General features: G+C 35.1%; 1 protein-coding gene across 1 annotated transcript; it reads left to right on the forward strand.

Annotated features, from left to right (window-relative positions):
• Positions 1-24,290, forward strand: LOC129801151 (sodium- and chloride-dependent glycine transporter 1-like). The gene is made up of 12 exons (XM_055845919.1): positions 1-266; positions 8,531-9,120; positions 9,197-9,392; positions 15,622-15,903; positions 16,260-16,413; positions 16,476-16,608; positions 16,695-16,933; positions 18,473-18,710; positions 18,768-18,896; positions 18,951-19,160; positions 19,215-19,388; positions 22,244-24,290. Exons 2-12 carry the CDS (start codon positions 9,022-9,024, stop codon positions 22,427-22,429), a joined length of 2,040 nt encoding a protein of 679 aa, XP_055701894.1. The 5' UTR covers positions 1-266; positions 8,531-9,021; the 3' UTR covers positions 22,430-24,290.
• Positions 24,291-26,178: the final 1,888 nt, after the last annotated feature.

Here is a 26,178-nt window from a genome sequence, read left to right on the forward strand (position 1 = left end):
AGTTCTCCGAGTCATGGCAGGCTGTTCGGAAGCACAGCTAAGCTCCTGGTCGTCACTTCCGATTTGTGCTCCAGAGTGAAATTGAGAAGAGTAAAGTAGTTTCCGGGGCGAATGGTCTGTGTGGGTGTAAAATTCACTGAAATCATATAAAATAAAAGTTCTTGATTTAAATAAAGTCTAACGTGCCAAATGGATCCCAGGGGATGCTCCCAGGTAGTGAGGGGCCCCTGCGCCATCGATCGACAATCGAGGCGCCCCGGAGAGTGGTAAGTTTTGGCGTGGGTAACCACAATCAGTGAGATAAATCAGGGAGATTAGGTCACAAAACATATGGACGCCTTCTCACACCAGGCGCCGCCACTGTTATGATACGTCGCGAATTTTGGACTTGAACTCTTCAGCGGCTTCCTCGAGAAGTAGGTATAGGGTTGAAGAGGTGAAGACTAGATGCCAAAGGAAGTAGGTCAACAATGAAATTTTCCAATAATTGGGATATCATTTCGTCTGGAAGAGACGAATTCTTCCTTATCCACCAACTTTCTATTCCCTTTCAATTTTTTTTAAAGGGGCGTTCCACTGCTGTTATTCGATGTTCTTAACAATATACTAACAAGCTAATGTTAAAATTTAAATAATAAAATAGATCTTCTTTGTCGTAGGAAAAAACTGAAATCTTTTGCGACTTAATTTTAAGCAATTCTTACTTCAAAGTCAGATACTGAGCAATTATACAATAATATTTCTATGAAATGAATTACTGAATACCTTATGTTATTCCTTGATCACATATAAGAAGTATTTAAAAACAAAAAATACAAATTAAAGTTTTCGAATGCGCTAAACGATCATGGTATCATCTACTCCAAACTTCGCTGTTAATTTTATTTTGGTAAGATATATAAATATCTTAATAATTCTTATAAATCTACTCAATTTCGATAAACATTGATTAACTTAAAAAGGGCCATAAATCTTAATAAGGACTGCATGTTATACGCAAATTTGTTGTTATACATGCAAACAAACCTTAAATAATATATTAGGGCTTAGTACAAAACAGAGTTCGAATATTCTATGATGTCTTATACCCTTCTCCACTCCTTTAATCTTAATGTATTATTCTTTATATATTTTTTTTATTTTACCAATTACAATAGCAATGAATAAAAAAGTTCCTTTACCTGGAAAACAAAAAAAAAAGAAAAAAAGCTTTATATAAACGTTTAAGATACGGCCGTTAATTTTTTCAATTTTACAAATGCAAAGAAAGCTTCCAACACAGAATTAAAAAAAATTATTGTGAAATAAATTGATTTAATGCTGATTTTCTTTTTTCTAATAAACACCAATTTTTCAATGATATATCATTCATTTAATTCATTTCCCACACCTGTCTTGTGACGTTACTGTAAATTCGATTTTGACAAAAGATTTTATGTTCAAATCTTCATTTTTATTCGTCATATTTATTGTGAAATTAATCTTATCAAAAGTATTTTTCTGTATACACAAAATCTCTGAATAATCAGCTTCTGTGTACAAGTTGTTCAAACCAGCTTATCAATATTCGATAATATTTTTTATTACACTGCCAATTATCATGTTAAGTACGAAAACAAATCGTAGAACAGTGCAAGAACATATTTTAATTTCACTCTAATTCAAACACATGAACTCAGGGACATCTTCATCCTCATCTCCCGACTCATGTTTACACTCTGTGCTCCTGCACAGATGGATGCACGGCTGACGGTCTCGACCTTGTGCACTCATGGATCCGTGTGAGCTGTGAGCGTGTATTTGGGAGGGATGAGGTTCCCTCATGAAGAAAGGCTACAAGGACGCAAGCGCACAAATGGCTAGATGAATCTCTACAGTCGGCCAATTTTCTTCAGAATAAGAACGCTCCTTCAAAATATTCCAAAGAACCAACAGAAATGTTTGTAAGCGGAACAACATTCCGGATACCGATTCAGTGTCGCATCCAAAATAAACTTAAAGAAAATATTGTCTTTGCAATCAGTGCCAATTTTCACGATCATCAAAGAATTATTATGTGTTTGTCTTACCTTGCGCGGCATCATTATTCAATTTCAATCCTAAAATTGCAATGTGGAAAGTTATGCTCTAAGAGGCAGACAACTTTATTAATAATAGTAGAAAATATTTTTTCTTTATTTTTAAAGACAAATTTACAGATTTTATTTCTTTATAAATGTATAAACGAATGAAAATTATCAAGTTTCTCTTAACACTCGGAAAAACATTGCTTATTGTAATACGATTAAAATCTCTTAATTAACAGTTTTAACTTACTGTATATGTCATGTCACCCACATTCAATCCTCCTTTGTCCTTGTTCATGTGCAGGGAAATGTTTTCCTCTGAAAATTATTCGCAATAAAATCCTCGTAAACATTACCTTGGGTGCAATTAAAATTTTCCAAGGTTACGCGAAAATTCATACTCAATTGTTAAACAAAGTTTTTGCGGATGCTTGGAGTTGGATTTCTGTTCTTTCACGAAAGGTGCACGGATTCCCAAGATGAAAGAAAACTAATTGTAAATTTGTAAAGTTCTCGGAATACCATCAACATATATAAGTATTTTATCATTCCTTTTTACAATAAGTGCATTTCTTTTCTTTTTCCAGAACATTCTAACTCACTAATATATTTTTTGTAAAACTGATTCAAGTAGGGGGAAGTAGGGCTACATTGAAAACGCTATTTTATCGCAACTTGTACTGGACCTAGCTATAGAATGTAATATAGATACACGATTATAAAGCAAAAAACTATTATTGAAAATACCTAATTTTTATGGATTCTTTTTCTCTTTTGTAGTCCGTATGTTTGTCATATATATAATGTAGTGGCTTAAGAGGATATATTGAATTCGACACTTTATAATAATAATAATAATATTAATGGTGGCACAACATTCCATAGAGGAACTTAGGCCTTCCCACAAGGGGAGTTCGGGACATCCATTATTATTTTTCCTTATACATGGATGGGGTTGTCAGTCCCATGCCCCGTAGAATCAAGTGCAGTGAAGCTCACTGGATGCAATTCAAGCCCCTTTAACGCAAGAAAAATTCCTGGTGACCTAAAAGGGATTCGAACCCGGGACACTTGCATCATAGAGCGAGTGCTCTACCACTTGACACATTGAATGCCCAAGTTGACACTTTGCTTTTATATATTTTCCTAAAATTGTATTAGACAATTTCTTAATATTGTTATTTATTAATTTCTTGATGTTGTGGGCTCTTTCGTCACTTTGTGCATTATTCAGATTATAAAAACTTTTTATTTAGTTTAGAATGTATCATGAAAGGTAACCCTCTTCAAACGTTTCAATCTCTTGCACCGGGCGAAATTTGAACTCATAACTGTGGCAGATCGAGTTAGAGACCACCTCGCCCAAGGGCCGTATATCCTTACAAATTGCACCACAGAATACTTTTATAGTTAGAAATTTGGGTAGAGGAGTTTCCGTCTAAGTAACAATTGAACAATGGTGAACCGACTACCCCTAAGGGATGAAGAATCCCATGTGAACTCCATGGTATTAAAAATATTGTAGCTTTACTTAGTATAGTGTTTAGTGATACTTTATTGTCTAATTTCTGAACTCCTGAGGAAAAATCCAAAAGATTTCAAGGGTGATCCTCATGTCTCATCTCTTTATAGAAAAAGCTCTTCATCTTAAATCCAAAGAAACTTAATGCCTGACAAAATCTTTTTACTGTAGGATTTAACGATCACCTGTTCGACAGGGAACCTCTAATGACACTTTTGTCAAAATGTTGAAATTTATTAAATGTATTTAATAAAGTCTAAGTAATATGGCGTATTTTCATTATTCCACGTGTTTCAATAAGGATAAGTGTTCAAATTTCGTATTACAAATGGTACAGATAGAGTAGCATAAAGTATCAAAAGGTGTTCCTTTCACCCTATATGCAATATCAACCTAAACCTCAAAATTACAGAAAAGGATTTTCTCTCACACTGGAATAAAGGGTATACTCGTGCCTGATGAGGGTTGAAAATACCAAGCGAAAATTTCATCATGAACACGTTAAGATGCCTGTGGGCGCATATATTTGAGGTCTGCTTCAAGAGCTTATGTTCAAAAGTAGTTGATTTTAATAAATTGAAATCGAAAACAAGTGGACTGTATCACAAACAAGAGTTACAGCTGGTTCATAGAGGAATAAATGTTACCTCCTTTCCTTTTCTCTCTGAACTTCACTGGCATTCAATTCATTGCCAATCAAACGCATATTCTTTGACCTCCCGAAGTATAGGCTTAAGTATAAAAATTTTTATTCCAGCTAATATACTCAAATTTTCGCCCCAAATCGGGTATTTGGGGCTATGAGTTATACAAGGGCACATCGTTGACGAAGGAGAAATCGTCTGTCCTAAACCGCACTTAGGCATTTATGGCATTTATGAGGCAAAATTCTTCAGAATGTAAATATTTGTTTTATTTGGGATCATTCAATAATTTCAAAATCCTGCCAGTGAGACCTGATTCCCGGAAATCCTTTTATAAAAAAAACTATTATTGCAATTGTCAGCATAATTAACTTTTTGCTAACAGATTTATGATTATGAATTATGATTTATAAAAATTAAAAAGCCAAATATTTCTTGGGATTAAGTAAAAGAGTTCTGAAAAAATCGAAATATATTTCTGAAAAATATAACAAAATTTATCAAATTCAATATTCCTTTGAATGCGAATATTTCTTTGAAAATAACACTTTATCCTAATATTTTTGTGAATGTTTGTTTTAAAGTTTCAATTTAGATTCTATTTGATATCACACTAGCATTAAACACAGTATTCAAAGTACTTTACAAAATATTCTACAAAAAGTGAATCTGGGTCATATACTTTTGCATATTGCTTTTCTGAGAATTTTATGCATCAGTATATTTTCCCAGGACTTTACAACAAAAACAATATAAAGCTATGTATATAAAGGGAATTTGATGAGTAATTTCACCAATTTATCTGTTTGATTGAACTGTATCTGTAACACCAAGTACTTAATTAAAAGCATTTAACCGAACTAAAAAAGCCCAAACCATTTAAGTCATTAAAATCCTACAGTAGATTAAAACAGACTTTTTCTGGTCTGCAAATAAAGCTGAAAAAAAATAAAGAGAGGATTGTGTACACAACCCACTCTTCTGGACAATTTTGCTGAGACTGATGGTCGGTAAATCCCACCCAAAAAGCTTATAGAGGACTTTGCGTTGGTGCGAGTATTTTGCTGAGAATCCCCTTTGGCTATTGTAGAAAATTCTGGGGAAATGTAAAGTAATACGGGAAGTTATGGAGAGGATGGAATTCGGACAGGATAGGTTTAAAATAAATTCTAGAAATTTATCAACCGAGATAAATGGAAAAGTGTGAACATGGAGAGCTTCCAGTGAGATTTTCACAAGAATTTATAAGAAGCACTTTAAACAAATCTTAAAATTTCATTAAACGCAATATCTTGAATATTATAGTATAATGATTTTTGGCAGGAAATTTCCGGAAGATACCTGAGTAGACATCTAATTAATTTCAATTTAATTACTTGTAAATTATCTAGCGTATAAATTTTCTTTTAACTGACCTACTTTTTCCCCTAGACTTTCCCTTTCTTATTCTCCAGGCGAAGCCCCCCTATCAAGGAAATTCCGCGAGATTGTTGTATGGAGTGCTGAAAAGTGCCAGATTAATCGTAGGACTTTACAAATTGTTTTCCAAGTCGAAGGAAATTATATATGCAAATAATGTTGAGGAACCTATTTTTCAAGCTACCCTCATACTCCACGCAGCGTGAATTCCTCTGCATAGTATAATAAAAAAATTCTAACAATAACTGCGCCATTAATGCTTTATTAAAAGATTTGAGATTTGAATTCTGTAGTACTTTTTACAACCATCATTTTTCGTGCTCTTGGTCCGCTTATTAAGATGTCTTCAATCACTAATCTTCATGATGAAATCTTTCAATAAATGATTTAAAAAAATTGATTCCCCAGAAAAGCCATGCAAGCCATTGTGAGGAAGCGTCGACCCGGGGCAGACCTAGGGTAAAGTGGTACAATTTGGAGAATGGTACAAGTTGAACAGGGCTTTTTTTCTTGATAAATTTAGTACTTCATTTTTATTTGTATATTTTTAATGCTTTAGTTTTATAATTTGGTTTCTTGTGCTTAAAAACAAATTCTGTACTGTATTTATCAAGAAAAAATCCCTGTCCAACTTGTACCGGCGAATTGTCCAACTTGTATCACTTTAACCTAAGACAACATCGGTTAAACGGTTGAAAACAATTATGAATAATGAAATGGTTATGGCTGAAAGAGCTCTTCATTCATTCAATGTTAATTAATTAATATCTCAAGAAAACATGCTGAAATTATTTGTGAAAAACAATTTAGAGGAACTGTATTCACTTTAGAACAGCCTGCAAAATTGGACATTTCTTTTTTTCTTAAAATTCCATAAAGTTTAGTTTTCTTATGTTTGTAACTTACGTTGTCAAAACAAACTGTCGACCCAAAAAGAAAACAGGGGTGGCAAAGCGTCCCAGACTTTGCGAAATGCTCGAATTCGTGACTTAGATGCTATACCTCAAAAGTACTTTCGCATCATTTACCGTTTATCGGTACTCAATCGATTTGAATCGATTCATACGTCACTCAATAGATTCCACAAAATAGTTTAAAGAGTAATAAAAATTATATTCGAACAAAAATTACTTATCGGTAAATAACCGGTTTACAACCAATTTGAACCGACTTATAAATCACTCAAAATATTTTCCAAAATACACCCCAGGAGTAATTTAATTTAATTTCGTATAAATATATATATATATAGGTTATGAACCGGTTCATTACCGATTCAAAACTGATCGGAACCGATTCAGTTTTGTCGGAAATTCCAAGACCTTTCCAACGATCCCAAACATGACCCCATTCGCTTGATAAATGCGCTCTCTAGTGTGTTTTTAATCTTTGACTTTGGAAAACCGTTATTAGGAATGATTTAACGCTATTTTCGTCTAAAAACGAAATGTCCGCCTGGGTAATCTCTAAAACATATCCAAAAATGAAAAAAATCGCACGATGCGTTTTCGAGCAATCCCAAAAATAAACATGGTTTTGGAAGGGAAGGGAGGGGTGGGGGAAAATGAGGGGCATGTTAACGATCCTTGGGTCGACTTTTGGGAGGTCGTATAAGAGTCGGTAAGAGATAGCCAAGTCGCTATCTCTTACCGTTTGGTCTCTAGAGCTGGCGACAGCCGGACGAACAGACGGACAGACGAACAAACAGCGTGACGCCAAAAAACTCGAAACTTCAAATTTCCAAAATTCTACCACAATCTCCTTGGGGGGGGAGGTAAGGAGTCGAAATATATATAACTCAAAATCGAGGTATTATATACTGCTCTCTCCGTGGAGTTCGAGCAGTAAAAGAAATGAAGTCCGAAAAAAAATAGGGGAGACCGGGGAGTTTGGGACACTTTTTCATGTTTTGACTTTGAGACACTATTCCAAAAAATCACAATAGTGTATTACAATTTTATGCGGTCTATAGGGATACTTATGGGTATTGACTTTATAAAAAGTACTCGATAGAACTTGGAAAACAAATGGGTTTTCTTGGAGAAGATAAAACATTTAACTTGACGCTTTGTCCCAAACCTCCCTGATACGGGGAAGTATGGGACGCAAAGGGGATGTTTGGGACGTACTTTTCTCGCATAATTTGAATCACTGGAGCACGTTAATTAATTTTAAATACTAGACTAAAAATATTTCTGATAGAAATAAAAATGTTTCATCTTTTATTTCATACTTAAAAATTAATATCAATTTTGTTTGTACAGTAGAGTCATTTGTTGTCAATCAATTATTTAAAGAATTTTCTCCTTATTTTCCATCGACATTTCTTTGCTTTTTTTATTCTAAATATTGCAATTATGATAATCAAATTCCTCAGGCGAGTGGATTCTCTTAACACTTTTGGTTTTAAACTCATTGGCGGATTCATGTTTGATTTTTCGACAACTGCATGGTACCTGTTTTTCCTTATTTCTCTGAATTAGCTCTCGCCTTACCTTTTCTGGAAAACTTTTTTTTCTGGAGAAATTTTCGAGAAAATAGTTTTTTAAGAGATTGGGCAAAAATCGAATATCCTCTGAGAAGAAATTATTGATTTCTAAGATATTGATGGTTTAATTATCCCTGTAGTTAGAGAAATCTGCTCCACTGGTAAAGTTTGCACAAGTCTGTTTAACTGCCTATGTAATTCTTACGTCAAGAATAGATTTCCAGTTTTGAATATAAGTATCAACAAAAATTCTCACCACCGCAATGTTAAAATCGTCATTAAACTTGTCGATATCAAAGTCAATGTCAATGATGTTAATACCATAAGCTATCTAATTGAAATTTATCAGAAACCTCTTGCTAAACTGTGATTTCTTCTCTTTCACTTAAAGGTCTCACCAACTGGAATGAGGAAGTGGAGCCAAAGTGTCAGAGGACTCATCATTTGCTGTTTCTTTCATGTGCTTCAAAGTGCTTATAGTGAATGATTTAAAAAAATATATACAAGAAAGACTGAGTGAAAAACTTTTCCTCATACTTTTCTCAAATTCAGCTCAATTAATTTCCCAAATATGGATTAAGTGTAAAATGCCATTGGAAATTTTTAACAAAGCATCATTATTTTGATGATGTTAATAAGTGTTATGGAAATGAAAATAACGAAAGTTTGGTGCTTCGAATGAATAGAAATTGTGGGGAGAGTTAACGTGAAAAATATATAAAATAATCCAAAGTTAACGCGAAAAGTAATTTCCGATGGGAAAATGTGTTTAAGGTGCTCAAACTTGGAGAAAAATTGAAACACTATTCTCCAATAAAAAGAAATTAATAATATATTAAGGTGCTAAAAAAAAATTATATTTCGAGATAACAAACGAGAAACATGGCGAAGACACCAAAGGAGTCGAAAAAGAAAAATCAGGAAAAGAAGCGGAATGAAACCAGGAATATGATGACAGATGTTGATCTTGATATGTGGGAGGTGAGATTTATTTTCTTGAAATTTTTCAACTTAAACTCATCGTAATATGGTTACTCGATACCTTCACCATGAAAAGGAGGAAGGCAAATTCACTGCAGTCAGCTCTCAAGTACCACTATCGAGTGCAGACAATACCAATGCCGAGACTGATACTTTTCCTGAAAGAGGAAATTGGACGGGAAGATTTGATTTTCTCCTTTCACTTCTTGGATACTCGGTCGGACTGGGAAATGTTTGGAGATTTCCCTATTTGGCCTATAATAATGGTGGTGGTAAGTTACTTCCTTAAAGAATTTCCCTATCATTTCAGATTTTTTTTTTTATTTGAAAAAGAATTTCCTAGGATTTTATTAAAAAAAATCAACTTAGCAAACGAAATGTTCTTAAAAAATCAGACGAAATTCTTACTTACCTACTCAGGCTACACGGAAAAAATATATTTCGTAAAATTATTCGTAAATTTTTATGAATTCCTACTGAGGACTTACGAAACACTCTTAAATCGTATAACCTGTTAATAAGTTCCTAAAAGCTAGTACCTTTTCACAAACATTCTTCGTAACATCTTCAATTGACTAGCATTTTTGTTCTTTTAAAAACATTTTTCATACTTTCATGTGTATCTTGCAAAACTTTACGAACAAATGACAAAATTTTACGAAAATTTGTGTGTTTACGAACATTTACGAACAAATGTATCTTGTTCGCCACATCTTCACTGAACGAGCATTTTTGTTCTTTTAAAAACATTTTTTTTCATACTTTTCTGTGTATCTTGCAAAACTTCACGAACAAATGACAAAATTTTATTTAATTTTAATTTATTTTTTTTTGCTGGAGTGCCTTTCTAGCCCCGCCTATTTCTGGGGTCTCTTTCGGGCCTTCTGCCTTTTCTCTACCCAATATTGTACATATGACGGGTTACAACGGAGTATCCGGATATGAGATTCTATTTTTTTTTTGTCTCCGACTCTACCGCAGTTCCGGATCGTCCCTTTGGTCCGGGTGTCAGGGTCTCCTTGTATATTATCTCCTAAATTCTTTTTCTTTATCTTAATTCAGAGTATCTAAATTTTTAAATTTTTATTTTTTAATTTTCATAACTACGGCAACAATATGTGCTACATCCTAGCCTCGTTGTCGTATCACCCATGTGTCTTATCTGATTCCTTCCCACCTTCCCATATAACCCAGTGAGTTCCACATACTTGAATTTGTGTGTTTACGAACACACAAGTACAAAAAATGCTCGTCAAGTGATCATCTTACGAACGTTTGTGAAAAAAAGTACAAACTTATACGAATTTCTTTGTGGATTATACGATTTACGAGCAATTAGTAAGTCCCCAATAGGAATTCACAAACATTTACGAACAATTTTACAAAATATTTTTTTCTTTGTATTCTACGCTGATTTAAATAATAGAAAGGACAGGAGGATACAAGACAGAAAAACGTTGAACTTACGACGTTATTGGCTGAGACTTCCGACCATATATGGACGGTTCTATTCGTTATCCCAAAATAAAAGCCTTTCAGGAGGGCTAATTGAAAACGGGAGTTTATATTGTGCACTTATACTTTAAATCAACAGGATTACGAATTGACTACTGTGTAATATGTTTAATTTGTTGTAGAAAAAGATCCTCAAGGCTCGAATAAAAAATAATGTTTGTCAGTTCCTTGAGTTTCAGCATCTCAGGGACTAAAAATACCTCACAATAGTTACCTAACATCCTTTAAGAGTCTCCTGACGACTGAAATGTTTTTTTTTTTTGCTTTGAGCGTTGCATAAAAATTTTCCACTTCAATTTTCCTTCGCGCAAAACATCGAAATGCTCTCAGTGTAAAAATATTTTAGCATGAGGAGCTGCATAAATTTCCAAGACAGACTTGTGCTATAAGATTGAAGATTGCTATAAGAGAAAGTTAAAAGATCTTCCCTAATTAGTGCTTTGCTTACCATAGAGTGGAAAATGCAAATAGGCGTTGTGATATCGTCTGTAAATTAACTATATATTAAATTTAATTAGTTGAGGATGTTGAATACCAAAATGAATGTGATGGTGCTTCAAATCCTCCCACACTTGCAAAAATCTTCCCACTTTTCCTTTCAATCGCTGAGGTAAGCTTCTTCAAGGAAAGTTAATCTGCCAAATGAAGATGGTAATGACTACTTTGGGGATTTACTTACTCCTGAGAACTGAGTCTCATTCATATTCCCGCGATTTAGACATATTATATTGAAAATCAATACGACAGTGAGCTTACAGTACCAAATGAAAGCTGGAGTGTCCTTATATGTAACAATCGGTGGTGTTTTATTTAAAGACACCCTCTCAATCTATATAATAATGTGAAAATTAAACACATTCTCACCGTCGAATATCACTGATGCTGGTTTTTGTGCGATTTTCACGTCTCATGAGCGTGATATGAATGTGATTGATGCGGTGTGACTCACTTCTATCTAGTCTCCTCAAGTCCTCCCAGAAAAAGATTATGTTATGGTGCCACATAAAAAATGTATGAGGTGAGAAAGTGGAAAATATCAGTGATAAAATTCCAGTACGCTTCTCCAGTTTCACTCTCTCATGGAAAAATGAGACACATCACATCCCATTTTCTTGCCACATTTGCCACTTCTTCTTGCTAGACACCTTCGCCCATTTACCCAGTATTCCGAGTCTTCCCCATGAAAAATTCTGGGAAATCGATACAATCGTTCTTTTGTCATGTAAATCAGATATGTACTAAAATGGTGCGGGAGTCCTTTTATCTCTTCAACACATAGTTTTAATAAGGAAATATTTGTGTTTATAAACATTTTTCAATTTGAAATTTTAAAAGTTGTGAAGCTTAAACGTACTCGAAAAAAAATTAATAACTCGAATTTTAAGAAGAAGCAACATTAAAATTTTTGTGAACTTTCATTCTAATTCATAGAAATTCTAATAATTGGTTAAGAAAATATCGTCATTAGTTTTCTAAATACGTCGTTTACCCTATTTTCGTTTTCTTGTACTTGTTGAATCCATTGTTTCCCAAAAAATATATCTTTCAGATTTGCAGTGCGCCCTTGAAAAAGTTCTAAAGGGTGCAATGTCAGATACCAAAAATAAGGACCTGTGTCTACATCTGAAGATTAGCCAAGAAACTATTCAATGGAAAGTTTTTTGAATCTAGTTTAAACATTATTTCGATTACAATTACACTAACGCTAAGCTATCAGTCGCCTAATCCTCAGATTTGAATGAATCCTAACAACCCTAACAACATTTTGTGTGATTTTTCCCCATTCTAAGGAACTAGGGGAAACTGGGGCACAACCGAACATGGGGTAGTACCGAACACTGCAATTTTTAGTTATTGGACTTCCGAGGACGAGAGACCCATATGAATTCATAGATACTATAGGGATGTTATAACATAGTAGTTTAGGAACGAACACCTATTGACACTTTAAGAATTTGTTGTAAACATACCTATTGACACTTTCAGTACCATTTTGGATATGAAATTTGACAGATTGTGTGTCGGTAGCGCGTTTGTGACCCGTCTCCATTGCCTGTTTTTTCTTAGTACTTTATTATGCTTGCGCTTGTTAAGTTGGTAATTTATAACATCTTTTGACAAATTTTGCCACTGAAACAACATTTATCAATGTAGGGTTGAAGAAACACCTATTGCCACTTTAAGAAATCGTATCCTAATCTATTGGCACCCTATCTTGTACCATTTGGGATATAAAATTTGAGTATCCATCCTTATAGCAAGTAGTAGATTAACTAAAAAACACGTCCAATTAGTTGCATTTCATTAGATACATATTGTTACGAATATGGGTAGAGGAGCCCCCACCCCTGTATCAAATGCACCCTGGCGGACCGACTACCCTCTGGAGGGTGAAGAGCCCATCCGTGGACTCCAACGGGTAAAAACATCGTGGCTTTACTTAGTGATAATTTATTTCCTAACTTATAATCTTGATCTAGGCATGAATTCCAATCCTGGGGCTGCCGTAGACGTAGTTAGGGGTTGATAGAGAGCTCTCTGTATTGCTGGCGGCAGTCATTGGGGCATCTTCAGTGTCCTCAGAGGTTAAGGGGTGGTTCCACACGTTAAATCCCCTTATGGAAGAGGTTCTTCATCTCAACTACCGATGAGCCCCAAGGCGACTCGCTTGACTAAATGCTTTCACAGCAGGCGGATTCAACTTGAACCGTGGAATTGTAGACACTCCATTCACAAGAGCAAGTGGATGAGCGTGTCTGGTAAGGGTTGACACGGCTATTGCAACCCAGGAGCTTCCCATTCACACGGCAGGCGACTTCAGCATGAACTGTAATTGGTACCACAGGCAATGAATTGCCTGGGTCATAAAGGGACAATTTAACCCTTTAAGGACGATTGGAACACCGGTGTCCCATAAAGAAAACAATTTTTCCTGACTACCTAAAGTTACTTTTTTCATATGTCTGTACAAATTTGTAAAGTAAAATGTTGAAGGAATCTAGAATATTTCTTGCAAGTCTCTAGCTATTTGCTATGTAGTAAATATTTAAGCTCAAACATGGCGAATTTTTAAATTCTCAAATTTATAATTGATTTTATTTATTTTTTATACTTCCAATTTTTTTTAAGCAAAACCCTCTTGGCAATGAAAACTACAATACTCATACGTAATATTTTTCATTAAAGCGAATAATATTATTCATTGGTATTTTCAGAAAAATTACTTAAATTTTTGGGCTATTTTTGTCCCTATCGTTCATAGAAGCACAAAATACACCGAATCAGACTCTGTTGGACCTTCCAAGGTTAGATGTTAGACTTATCATTGATTATGTTTCTCAGTTTAATTTTTATTGTTGATTTTCAGTCGGTAAAAAGTGTCTCGTCGCTCCCCCCTTCTCTATCTTCTCCACAGACAATGCGTTCCATGTCTTATAAAGGCATATGCGTGGCCCTCCCGAAGTATAGGGCTTAACTGTAAAAATGACACCAAAGCTACTATTCTGCAATTTTCGCCCTAAAACGGGTAGTTGGGGCTATAAAGGGCACAAGGGCGCATTGTGGAAGTAGGGGGGGGGGGATCTTTCGTGAATAATTCACTGCCCCCAGCCATTTGAGAGGCAAATTCGTCACAATATAATTAAGGGAAGAGCACCCCGGATCGGAATGTTAAGAGACATGCTCGAAATTTATTTGAAAATATAAGCCTTAAAATCCTATTTGATATTTTTGTGTTTGCTAATCGGCATATTAGTGATCCATTTAACTACATATGTGCATTTGAATTTTAAACTTTTGCTGTAAATTAATAAAAACAGGTGTAATTGCAACTCTGTACTCTGTACCTCGGATCGTCACGAATTTGATCAGGTGTCTTATGGAAAATTGCTTTTATAAATTAAATCTGAGTTAAAAATCACTCGAATTGGTGCAATAATATGGTAATAACTTGACGATCCGAGCAACACTACCGATCGCTGGTGCTCTTCCCTTATATATGTATAATATTTTTTTTTACAAAATTGTCAATAGATATTCCTTGCCGAATAGGTATATAGGGGAAAGTACTCTCCCTTCGAACGTTCATGCCTTCGAATAATGTGAATTTCTTTTGTTTTCGTAAGAGATTTTCACTAAATTATCATAGAATTATCAACAATTGATGATAAACTACCTAATATTTAATAAAAATGTGTAAATCTCTTTGGAAAACTAAAAGAAAATTAACATTATTCGCAGGCATGAACGTTCGAAGGGAGAGTACTTTCCCTTATCACGTTTCGAATTTATTTTGAAAAGATCACTGCCCCACATCAACATGGATCAACAACCATCTGGATTTAGTTTGCTTAAGCATAAACGTTAGAAATTTCCCGATATTAATAATAATAATAATTTGTAAGTTTTTTTTGTAAACTAGACTTAGAACCTCTATAGTCAGAGTAGAATGTTTTTGCAATTAATACAACAGTTAGAGATTTTTACAAGTTTGAATTTTTCCTGAAAAAACATTCTGAGCAATAGCTTTTTAGGGATAGATAGAGAGAAGTTGGTGAGATATCTATTCCTCTCTCTACAACAAAATCTTATAGAATGGATTCCCGGTAAAGAACTGAATTGGGTTACGATTTTGATGGGTGCCAATTCCCAAGACAAAGAATGATCCTGAACATAATTTCAAGAGTTTGCTAAAACTTCTAATTTAATCAAGTATTTTACTTATTTATTTATCCTCAGAGTTTATTACTTTTTGATGAGCCACTTCTGCCAAATAAAGTTATTTTGACGGCCAATCGAAAATACTATACAAAAGAGTCGATGCTGAAGTGGGTATTAAAAGTTCAAAAGGCTAAGCCACAACCTTTCGATATATACGCAAATAGCAATTTTTGACCTCAATGTCATCATATAACTCAATTGTTATATCAAATTGCAGGCTTATAATGGGATTCCAACCACATTTTAATTTGCATATGGCTATTGCAGGTGCGTTTCTCATCCCCTTCTGCATCATGCTCATCATCGCAGGTCTTCCGCTCATGTTCATGGAGTTGTCATTTGGTCAATTTGCCGCCCTCGGCCCTGTTGCCATTTATAAGCGGTTCTGTCCACTAATGCGAGGCCTCGGGTACGGTATGATCATTGTATCAGCCGTAGTGATGCTGTATTACAATATCATCATCGGCTGGACCATATTCTATATGGTAGCATCATTCACCATGGGCGAACTACCCTGGCAGAGTTGCAAGTCTGAATGGAGCACAGATTGTAAGTTTGATTATGAATGTAAATTTATATAAAGTTTTTGAAACACACAATATTCACATGTGACCATTATGCAACTTAGACTATGACCTTGATTTAAATGAGAACAAAGGGGCTGCAGTTCTAACAATGCCAATCTACAGTATAGAGTAAAATTAACACAAGAGAGTTTTCATATAAACTAGGGAATGAAGAGAGGTGTATATGTCCATCATGAGAAAATCTCTTGTCATTATTAATGCAAATTAGATTCTCTGAAAACAAGTTGAAATGCAGTGTCCTTCCTCATCGTCAAATAGTTCCTGCAAATGGCAGGTGGACATATCTGACAAGATTTAATTTATTCTTTAATTCTTTAGATTGCTATTCCTATGCCAAGGCTGATCTGTGTGAGGCAATCAATGGGACATACTACCTTAGGACATGCTACAATGGGTCAATGCTTGAAGAAAGAAATATCACAAAATTTGCTACTGATGTACCAAAAAGACCTCCAGCTGAGGAATACTTCACGTAAGAATACTTCATTACTGAAGTATAGTCATAAAATTTAAAAAAAAAACATTTATTTTAAGGAACTACGTGTTAGGATTGTCAAGTGGAATTGAGACAACGGGAAACATAAAAATAAGTCTGGCGTTGTGCCTCCTCGCAGCATGGATTATTGTATTTCTCTGCCTCTGCAAAGGTGTTCAGTCATCAGGAAAGGTAATTTTCCCATCAACCACCTTTTTACGCATTCTCAACATTCAGTGAATTTGATTTCGGTGTCTCTGACAAATATGTTTTTCTAGGTCGTTTACTTCACTGCACTCTTTCCATACTTGGTTCTTGTTATACTATTTGTGAGGGGTGTGACACTGCCAGGAGCTTCTACTGGTATTCTATTCTATTTGACGCCAGATTGGACACAATTGTGCAACGCCCAAGTATGGGGTGATGCAGCCGTTCAAATCTTTTTTGCTTTAAGTCCAGCTTGGGGTGGCCTAATAACGTTGTCATCTTACAATAAGTTCACCAACAACTGCTACAAGTGAGAAAATATTCAATAATTCTTGCAATGTAGAAGAAACTGGTGCAGTAGTAAACATGAGGTACCGTAAGTGCGGGTAATTTTGTCCCCTGCGGGTGACTATTTGACACTGTCCTGTTCGTAAGCTTTTCTTTACTTCTAGAACTTAAGGATGATCAGTGGAAATTTTCGGAGGGAAGTTCTGTCCGGACGCGGTAACACAAGCTCTGGAGTTTTCAACCCAAAGAGATCAAAAAAAAACTCACTCTTATCCAGAGCTTTCGACATGCTCCGTATGTTCCTCAGTGGTAGAGTGATGTGAAAGATCACTGGATTTCGTTAGTTGGGAGATTTTACAAACTCGCCGGGAGGGTTCCAGATCTCACACAAAGATCTCGGAGTCAGAGCACCAGACACTCTTCAATCATCAGGAGACCAGTTGTCTCCTGAAGTCTCCTGATGATTGAAGAGTGTCTAGTGCTGTGTCTCCGAGATCTTTGTGTGAGCATCCTGGAACCCTCCCGCCAAGTTTGTAAGATCCTCCAACTAACGAAACCCAGTGATCTTAGACATCACTCGACCATTGAGGACAAGGGGTGAATAAGTGGTTCTCAGAGTGCACCGTGAGCGGCAGTCGGCAAAATTGTGCCGATCTGGAGCTAAAAATCGACAGACCGGCATTATTTTGCTAAGCAATTAACAGATCGGCACAACTTGGTCAGAGAGCGACTAATCGGCGTGTTCATTAGCAAAAATCGGCAGATCGGCACGATTTTAGAGAAGCATCGGTTGATTTAAATGAAGTATAGAATTCGTTTAAACTTGTATAACATCATAAATTTCCTACAGACAATAATACCTCTGCAAATTATGTCTAGAAGACCCTAATCTTTTAGAGTTACTCGGCAGACCGGCACGAGATCGACAAAATTCGTGCGAAATCGGCAAATTGGCACAATTTTTACAAAAGATCGGCACTGGAGTGAACCCTGAGCGGCACAGTCATCTACCCCTCGATTGAGGAAGACACGGAGTGTGTCGAAAGCTCTGGAGAAGAGTGAGTTTTTGATCTTTTTGGGTTGAAGACTCCACAACAGCTTGTGTTACCGCGTCCGGACGGAGCTTCCCTCCGAAAATTTCCACTGAAGCAGAACGGCAATTTCCCCCACGATAGTTAAGGATGATCTTTACCATCTTTACCGATCCGATCTACCATGTCTGATTGCTAAGAAATGTTCTTAAACATCAGAATTAAAGAAAAGCTTACGCACAGGAGGGGCTTAAAGTCACCCAAATATTCGGTAGTTGTAAACAGTGCGATTTTTAATTGGATAATTCACTTCTAAGGACGAACCTATTTAAATTCATAGTTTTTATAGGGATCCTTGTCCACCAAAAAGATTGTCGACATAAGTCTAAGATAAAAACAAAAATGTTGTGTTTACAACTACCCCATGTTTACTACTGCCCATAGTTTCCCCTACTCTGAATAAAATCTTTAATTAAAGTTTATATCCTTAGTTCAATTGTAACTTCCTAACCAATTCGGAACCATTTCAGGGATTCTTTGATTGTTGCTTTTTCGAACATCGCAACATCATTCTTTGCCGGACTCGTTATTTTTTCCATCATTGGCTTCCTGGCACATGAATTGCACGAAGATGTTAAGGAAGTAGTTGACCAAGGAGCGGGATTGGCATTTATTGTATACCCTGAAGTGGTTACACGTCTTCCAGTGGCTCCTCTTTGGTCCATCCTATTCTTCGTGATGCTCCTGACACTGGGCTTGGATTCACAGGTGAGCCTTAAACATAACTTCAAAATTATCTCCAAAAAAATAATTACTTCCTTCCAGTTTGCACTGATGGAGACTGTAACCACAGCGATTCTTGACAAATTTCCCAAATTGCGTCAATTGAAAATATGGGTAGTGCTAGTCGTGGCGATCCTAGGCTATTTGGGTGGTTTGGGATTCACCACAAATGTAAGTATTTCACTGAAGCTAATTGCAAGCTATATACAACCTAATTATTTGTAGAGTGGCATGTACTGGCTTCAATTGATGGATAAGTACGCTGCCAATTGGTCAGTTCTTTTGATTGCCATAATGGAATGTATCCTCATATCCTGGCTCTACGGTTCAGAACGCTTTCTAGGAGACATCCAAAGTATGATTGGCAAAAGATCTAGAATGTGGAATCTCTTCTGGTCCTGGATGTGGAGAGCAATAACTCCACTAACTCTACTTGTAAGATATTCTTCACTTTATCAATTTCTTTCATAACAAAATTTTATTCTTCAGTTTATCTTGTTCTTCAACTGGGTTGAGTACAAACCAGCGTCCTACGGCCATTACGTATACCCATTGTGGGCTGATGCTATAGGATGGATCGTGGGATTACTTCCAGTTCTTGTGATTATTGTTGCTGCCATCCAACAAATTATTCTAGCACCTCATAATCTAACTTTTCTTGAGGTAATAAGTTTTTGCATTTTTAATGTTCAACCGAGAGAAGTATAATATGATATCTGTTTTTTTTTTTAATTTTTGGATTGTTTAGGATTTACGTTTTTCGTACATAGGCAGAAATTTTCGTGAATCCTTCCTAGTAACGGTTTTACAAGGGCAAAGGGTAAAAAGACATTAGATAGCGTATTTATCAACCAATTGGGACAATCGTAAAAAATTTGGAATAGATTCGTTGAAAAGGTCTTGGAATTCCAGATAAAGCGTGTCCACGATAAAATTGTTCCCAAGAATAATGCTTTAAAAATGAAGTCTACATAATATTAAAAAAAAGAAAAATAATTTTTTGAAACTTTAATACATTGTAGATTTATTAGATATATTAGTTTTTCATTCAAGTATTTGATTGGCGAAATCTCAAATCTTCTTCTTGAGTCCTCTCATTAAGGTCTGTACAAGATCATCACCGCGGTTCTTGGTTGTTTCATTCCATTTTTTCTTGAAGTTCTCGATGTTCTCGACGCGTTTAGCCGTCTTCAGATCGTATTTGATAATAGCTTAATATGTTTCAACTGAATGGAGATTTAAAGTGTTTGGCGGATTAATTTCCTTGGGTACATAACGAACGTCTTTCACCTTGTACCATACTTTGGTTGCTTTTGAGTAATGGCACGACGCCAAATCTGGCCAAAAGATCGGGGGTATGTCATGGCATCTGTACAGAGGAAACAGGCGTTTCTCGAGGCACTCCGTGATGTAAATTGACGAGTTCATATTGCCCTGCATGAAGAATTCCTTGCTCTGACGTCAACATGAGCAGATCGCCATCCAAATTATGCATTGTTTTGGAAACTTTTCATATTTTTTGTACCTGTACTCTTTCTTACATCCTGTGCGAGACTTTACGGTGTAATATTGCTGTCCTGGTAATTGTTTGAAGTCTCCATTTACGTATGTTTAATCATCCATCAAGATGCACCCACTAAAACCAGACATCATCTTATCGTGCAGCCTTCGAGCTCGTGTTTTAGCTGACTGACTTTGTGAATCCGTACAATGAGGGGCTGTTTGGGCCTTAAAAGTCTTCAGTCCATTCCCCTGTTTGATTTTGTGCACAAGACTGGGAGATCATTTAAGTTTTTTAGCCATATCCCTCACACATGTCGAAGATAGTTCTTGTAGCGTATGATCACCTTTTCCTCCAAATCTCGATCTCCAATATCCCGATTTTTTCCACATTCAGGTTTCTGGGCAGTGGTTTTACTCTCGAGGAATCGAAGAATCACCTTCCGGACGGTCTGGCGTAAGGTTGTTGTGAGTTTTACAAGGTCCGCGTAATTGACTCCAGGATTTTTTAAATACGTGTATACGATCAGTTCCCTTCTCTTTTCCATTATTATTTCGTATCTCAGTGAAAAATAAACAGAATTTGATGAGAGTTTCACCAAAAGAAAAGTAACAACACGTGTTACAATGTTTACATACAACGAAAATGCTGAGCTAGTGACATCTGTCTCTACGTCTGTCATTTGGTACAATCTTATCGTGGACACGCTTTAGAAGCATTCGACTCTTGGACAGTAATATGGGCTTCAGACTTAAGGCTTAAGCGGTCTTCATACTAGAGGTTTAGCCCAGTTCTTGAAGGTCTCTATATCCTAAATAGCTAATAGCTAAATAGTTTAATTGGTAATTACAAGCGGTCTTCAGACTAGAGGTTTATCCCAGTTCTTGAAGGTCTCTAAATCCTAAATACCAACCAATTTTATTGATTTTTCAGAATCTAATAGGTTATTTGTCCATAATAATCCAATCCTGAGTTACATTTTCCCAAAAAATATTGATTGAAAAGAAATACACTCAGTCCCGGCATTATGCACATTTTCAGGACCGAAAACAAACGCGCGAAATGGCATTATGCATCGAGAAAATTTGCCTTTTGAATAAATCTGGCGTAGAACGAATTTTGCGCGGAGTATAAGTAGTCAAAACAAAAAGATTCAACTGTTTAATAAAATGCATTAACAATCAGTAGTTTTTTGGCCAGAGTTTTTCAATAAATGGTAAGAATATTTAAAAATTTTACCTTATTAAAAGAAACTAAATTTTTATTCTGCTGAAGAAGCACAGTGTTTTCAAATTTCCCGCTTCGCAAAATAGTATACATTCAGGCGTATTTCAAAACCGATTTCATAAATTGACTCTCAATTGTAGGCAAACTTGCATTATTGTATGTGCATAATTTCGTCAGGTGCATAATCCCGAAGTTCATAATGCCGGGACTGAGTGTAAGACCAGTTAAGCCATATGGCTAAGTCGTAAATCTGAAGCCCGTATTAACCAAATGGCTTAACTTCTCTAACTGTCGTAAAGGTTTTTATGAAAATTTTGATTTAGGATTAAATATTGAAAGCAAATAATAAATGAGATTTTCAAAAACCAGTAAAAGCGTTTGCTATTTAAGATTTAGAAACCTTCGGGAACTGGGCTAAACCTTTAGTCTGAAGACTACTTAAGGCTCCGTTTCGATTGTCACAGTTTTATGAGTTTGAGTTACTCCCGGTGGAAAAATTAAAACCTCTGAAGGGTAGTTTTTCGCGATAAACAAGCAGTCATAAGTTTAGGGGAAAGCCCGCTACCTTCGAAGATCTATACTTCGAACGATTAATTTTTTTCAATGTGTTATAAATTAATTTGGCTCATTATAATATTATATTTTACATAGAATATTTCTGAACATAGAGAAAAAATTGAATTGTCTGCCGAATGTAGCGCGCTTTCCCCTATAATGATTAATTCTGAAAACTCAGAAAAACATAACTTAAAGTAATAAATTTTAATTGAGACAAAAAATTATTTCACAGAAAATCAAATTGCTGATCAAACCTACAGCCGAATGGGGTCCAGCTGGGAATCCAAGGTACATGGACCCATCTATGCAGAGGTATGAAAATGTCACTAATACGGTGGTGCTGGTGAATGGAATGCCAATCGATGGTGATGAGACTCAAGTGACGTTTGAGAACGAGGACGAGGGACTGCAGCTCTGAGAACGGGCTCTGGTCCCATCATCCTCAGTGGCCCACAAAGTCACAGGTCGTTCCTGCGGTAGCACCTCGAGTGACTTCTGCCCAAGTGATGGTGACCAGAGACGAGAACCTAAGACATTAGAGAAAGCGTCTGATCCCGTAAGTATTCTCAAAAATGTAAAATCGGACAATAGTCCCAGTAAACAGCCGTTAATCAAGAATGACGACAAAGATTCAAGTTCGCCCAGTCGATTGCACTTTAAGAAAAAGTAAACTTGGGCTGAAAATATATAGATAGGGTTTAATAATCGCGGATTCGGAAAGCCATAATTAAGAAATTTACGCAAATAAAACACGAATTGACACGTGAAGCGTCATCTCCTCAAATCTTAAAAAAAAAAACAAACTGTCAATTTGATGTTCCTCGTTTACTCGGAACGTTAAATTGACTTCCTAGGCACTTTTTGATGTATTTTGGATGTTTTATCAATGGGACAGAATTTATGTTCTAATTTTTTAGATGAAAAAAACTTATTTTGAAAAATATTGTGTACCTATATATACAAAGAAGAAATATATTTACTAATGAATGTATTGTCCAAATGTACCTAATGTTAAGATAAATTTATTGTTTATAGTAACGCAGTGACAAACGATTTAGAGTCTGTGTTAGAAAATTGTACCAATTATAAACAAGCATAAATGAAACAGATGCTGTAGAATGAGTTGAGAATAACAAGCTTAATTCTCAGCTCAAACCTATCGTAAACCCATCAAAAACCTGTAAAATATGTGTACCTGCATCATAGAATTTTCACACAAGTTAGAATCTTGAATATATTAAAAAAAATATATTATCCAAAAGAGAAACCAAATCCAATAATTTTAAATGAAATGGAAAGAATTTGGCTTAATATGAAGTGTGAGGTACAAAAATCCAAAGCTTTTTCAGTATTAGAAAAAAAATGATAAATAGAAGAAATTGGTTAAAATGGGAGGACGTTAGAATCTTATGAGATGAATAGTCAATGTTAACAAATTAGAAAAAAACTGGAAAGTTGAGATAAAAAAGAAACTAGAAAGACAAAATTAAAATTTGGCAATGATTTTGAAAAAAAATTCAAATATGAAAACTTTCAATTTGAAGACAGGGTGTAATCTGAATATCAATTTGATAAAATGCAGTCAATTTGATATCAATATCAAGAAGAAAACATATTGGAAGCCACCAAGACGTTATCAATTTTATTTTTACAGAAAATGTTACTATATTTTAAACCAAATATACTAAGTATTTTTTGATATTCTATATAAAATGTATTTTGAAAGAGATATTTTTTCTTAGAAAAAAAAATAAATAAAAATATTTTATAGTAAGTTTTTTTAGGAAAACTTTTCACAACAGTGAATTTTTCAAAGAAAATATCAACCAAATGTGAGGGTATATTTTATTAGGACAATAAATGGAAATTGAAAGTATTTTAAAAAGTATAAAAAAAAAGTTTTAGACAGAAGCAAATACCCTAAATGAGTAGTTTTGACAAATTGTTGAACTTAGATGAGCTTATAGTGTAAACTCTAGTTGTAAATCATTAAGAACTGACTTATTTTTGTAAGCTGAAAAGAATGGAACTTGAGTAGGAAACGTCCAAGAATCAGAGAAAGCTAAAAGCATGTTAGTCAAATTTTATTTTCTTATTTCCAAGAAAAAGAAGCATTGTTAATAACATAACTGTTAACGAGATGAATGTTCTAACAGTAAGTTAATACCCTAAAAATTCTATTTGAGAACGTTAATAGTTGTTCCATAAAACAGCAACAAGTATATATCGTGAACAAAATGTGTAAAATATTTAAGTAAATAAAAAGTATGAAGGAAGGAGATTTGTTTTTGCAATCATGCCATAAAGAATTCCGTAATGAACATCTTTCTCCATGAATGAATTTTTCCATCGTCCCACACTCATCAACAATGCTTGCAAAGCTTCGAGAGACTAGACTTATGAACATTGTACTAAAAGTCAAGATACGAACCGGCGTTCAAAGCTTACGTAAGTTAACTCTTCAAATAAGCTTTGCTATTATACACTGTTAAAAATCAAACAAAAGTTTATAAACCAAAAAAATAAATTTATAAATAAAAAAAGTCTAGGTAAAAAGATGTATCGAAATGATTTATGATTTCTCACAATGCCTGAACTCGAGTAAGGATCCAAATAGATTCAGGCTGATCCTCGAGAATATTGAGCCTGTAAATATTGGCAGTAAAGGTTTATTCCAATGTGCCATACATTAAGGACTTAGCTTAGAATCATAGATTAGATGTCCTTTACATAAATATCGTGAACTTAATCCTTTACTTTCTTTAGTATACAAATCCTTTATCCTTTACTTTACAAATTTTTTAGGTCAAAGTTGCGAGACCAAGTAAGGATGGTAGTTGGAAGTTCGACCACTATCGATGTCCTATCCATCTCAATTTAGTCCCCATTAGGATTAGAAGTGTGAAATCAAAATAACCGAGGACTTAGGAAAGCGGTTAGAGAAGCACAACTGGTGGTGGTGGACCGACAAGATTTCTCTTGTTAATGATATGTTCGTGTTGATGTACACATAGCTCAAGATCGACTGACTGTCTGTTGAGAACGCACTATCTAAAGCACATAAGCTCTCTTTTTTAAAGATGCACGCACACCCTTCACCTCCTACTCAGAGGGCTGGCCCTAGGGACGAGATTGGACGAGATACATTGTGTGTGTACCCAATCAATCTTTAGGGATTCAAAATAACGGCAGGGATTAGCCGCGGAACCGGTTAGTCTTATAGAATCGTTAAAAATTTTCATCTTTACGGAATTATGACATTTCCCATTACAAGTAGTAAAAACAATTTCGGCAATTTCTTTCAAAAAATCAATTTTTAACTAAAATTGCTTTAAATGTGTCTGATGACCGGATAAGTGTATCTTTATCTAAATCCAATGTTTTCCCGATGTATCCTTTTTACACACAGAAAAATTTTAACTCTGAATTGAAAAATATAAAGACCCTCGACAACTTAAATTGGACGTAAAGCCCCGTGGCGTTTAAGTTTAGAAGCTCTGAGCGAATAACATGAGCTAAGAAGAGATCGGTAACTTAAGTTCAGCATTAGCTGAAAAATGTCTTGAAATTTGCAAATTCCAACTGAGACTAAAAGATCAAGGATTAGAAATAGGGCATTGGCATTCATCGGATTGGATTTAAAATTCAATTTCTGGGTATTTCTGTTTAACAATTTTCCATCTTTCTGTGTGTAAGGACAAAGCATTCGAAAACGAGAAATTTCAGAGGCTCATAACGATTTTTACTACTGGTAAAAGAGTATTATAAATAGAAATAATATTCGTGTTTTCATGTCCTAAATGGCTAAAAATACTCCTGACAGGGTCTCAGTCAAAATCTCCAAACCCTAAATCTTAAATTCTTGAAAGTGTCATAGCTACTCCCAGATTGCAAATATGCTTACCTACTAAAGGCAAAGAATAATCTACAGTGTATAGGAAAATAACTCCACACATTATCCTCTAATATAATTTCCACTCTTTCAGGATTTGGGCTTTTCGGATTTTAGTATTCGGGATTTTGGCTGCCATCGTTCCTGACGTACCTGAAAGAAGCTTATCTCCTTACAACTCTTTTTGAAATTGTAGACAGAAAACAACAAAATAAATAAATAAAATCTCACTTAATAAACCCTCTTTCGATAATCCCTCAAAATCCAGCTAATCA

The sequence above is a fragment of the Phlebotomus papatasi genome, chromosome 2, assembly GCF_024763615.1.
Source record: "Phlebotomus papatasi isolate M1 chromosome 2, Ppap_2.1, whole genome shotgun sequence".
NCBI classification, from domain to species: domain Eukaryota; kingdom Metazoa; phylum Arthropoda; class Insecta; order Diptera; family Psychodidae; genus Phlebotomus; species Phlebotomus papatasi.

Coding starts and splice junctions, on each gene's coding strand:
- LOC129801151 (XM_055845919.1), top strand. CDS start 9,022: ATGGCGAAGACACCAAAGGAGTCGAAAAAGAAAAATCAGGAAAAGAAG. Junction 15,904..16,259: donor GTCTGAATGGAGCACAGATT/GTAAGTTTGATT, acceptor TTAATTCTTTAG/ATTGCTATTCCTATGCCAAG. Junction 19,161..19,214: donor TAACTCCACTAACTCTACTT/GTAAGATATTCT, acceptor TTTATTCTTCAG/TTTATCTTGTTCTTCAACTG.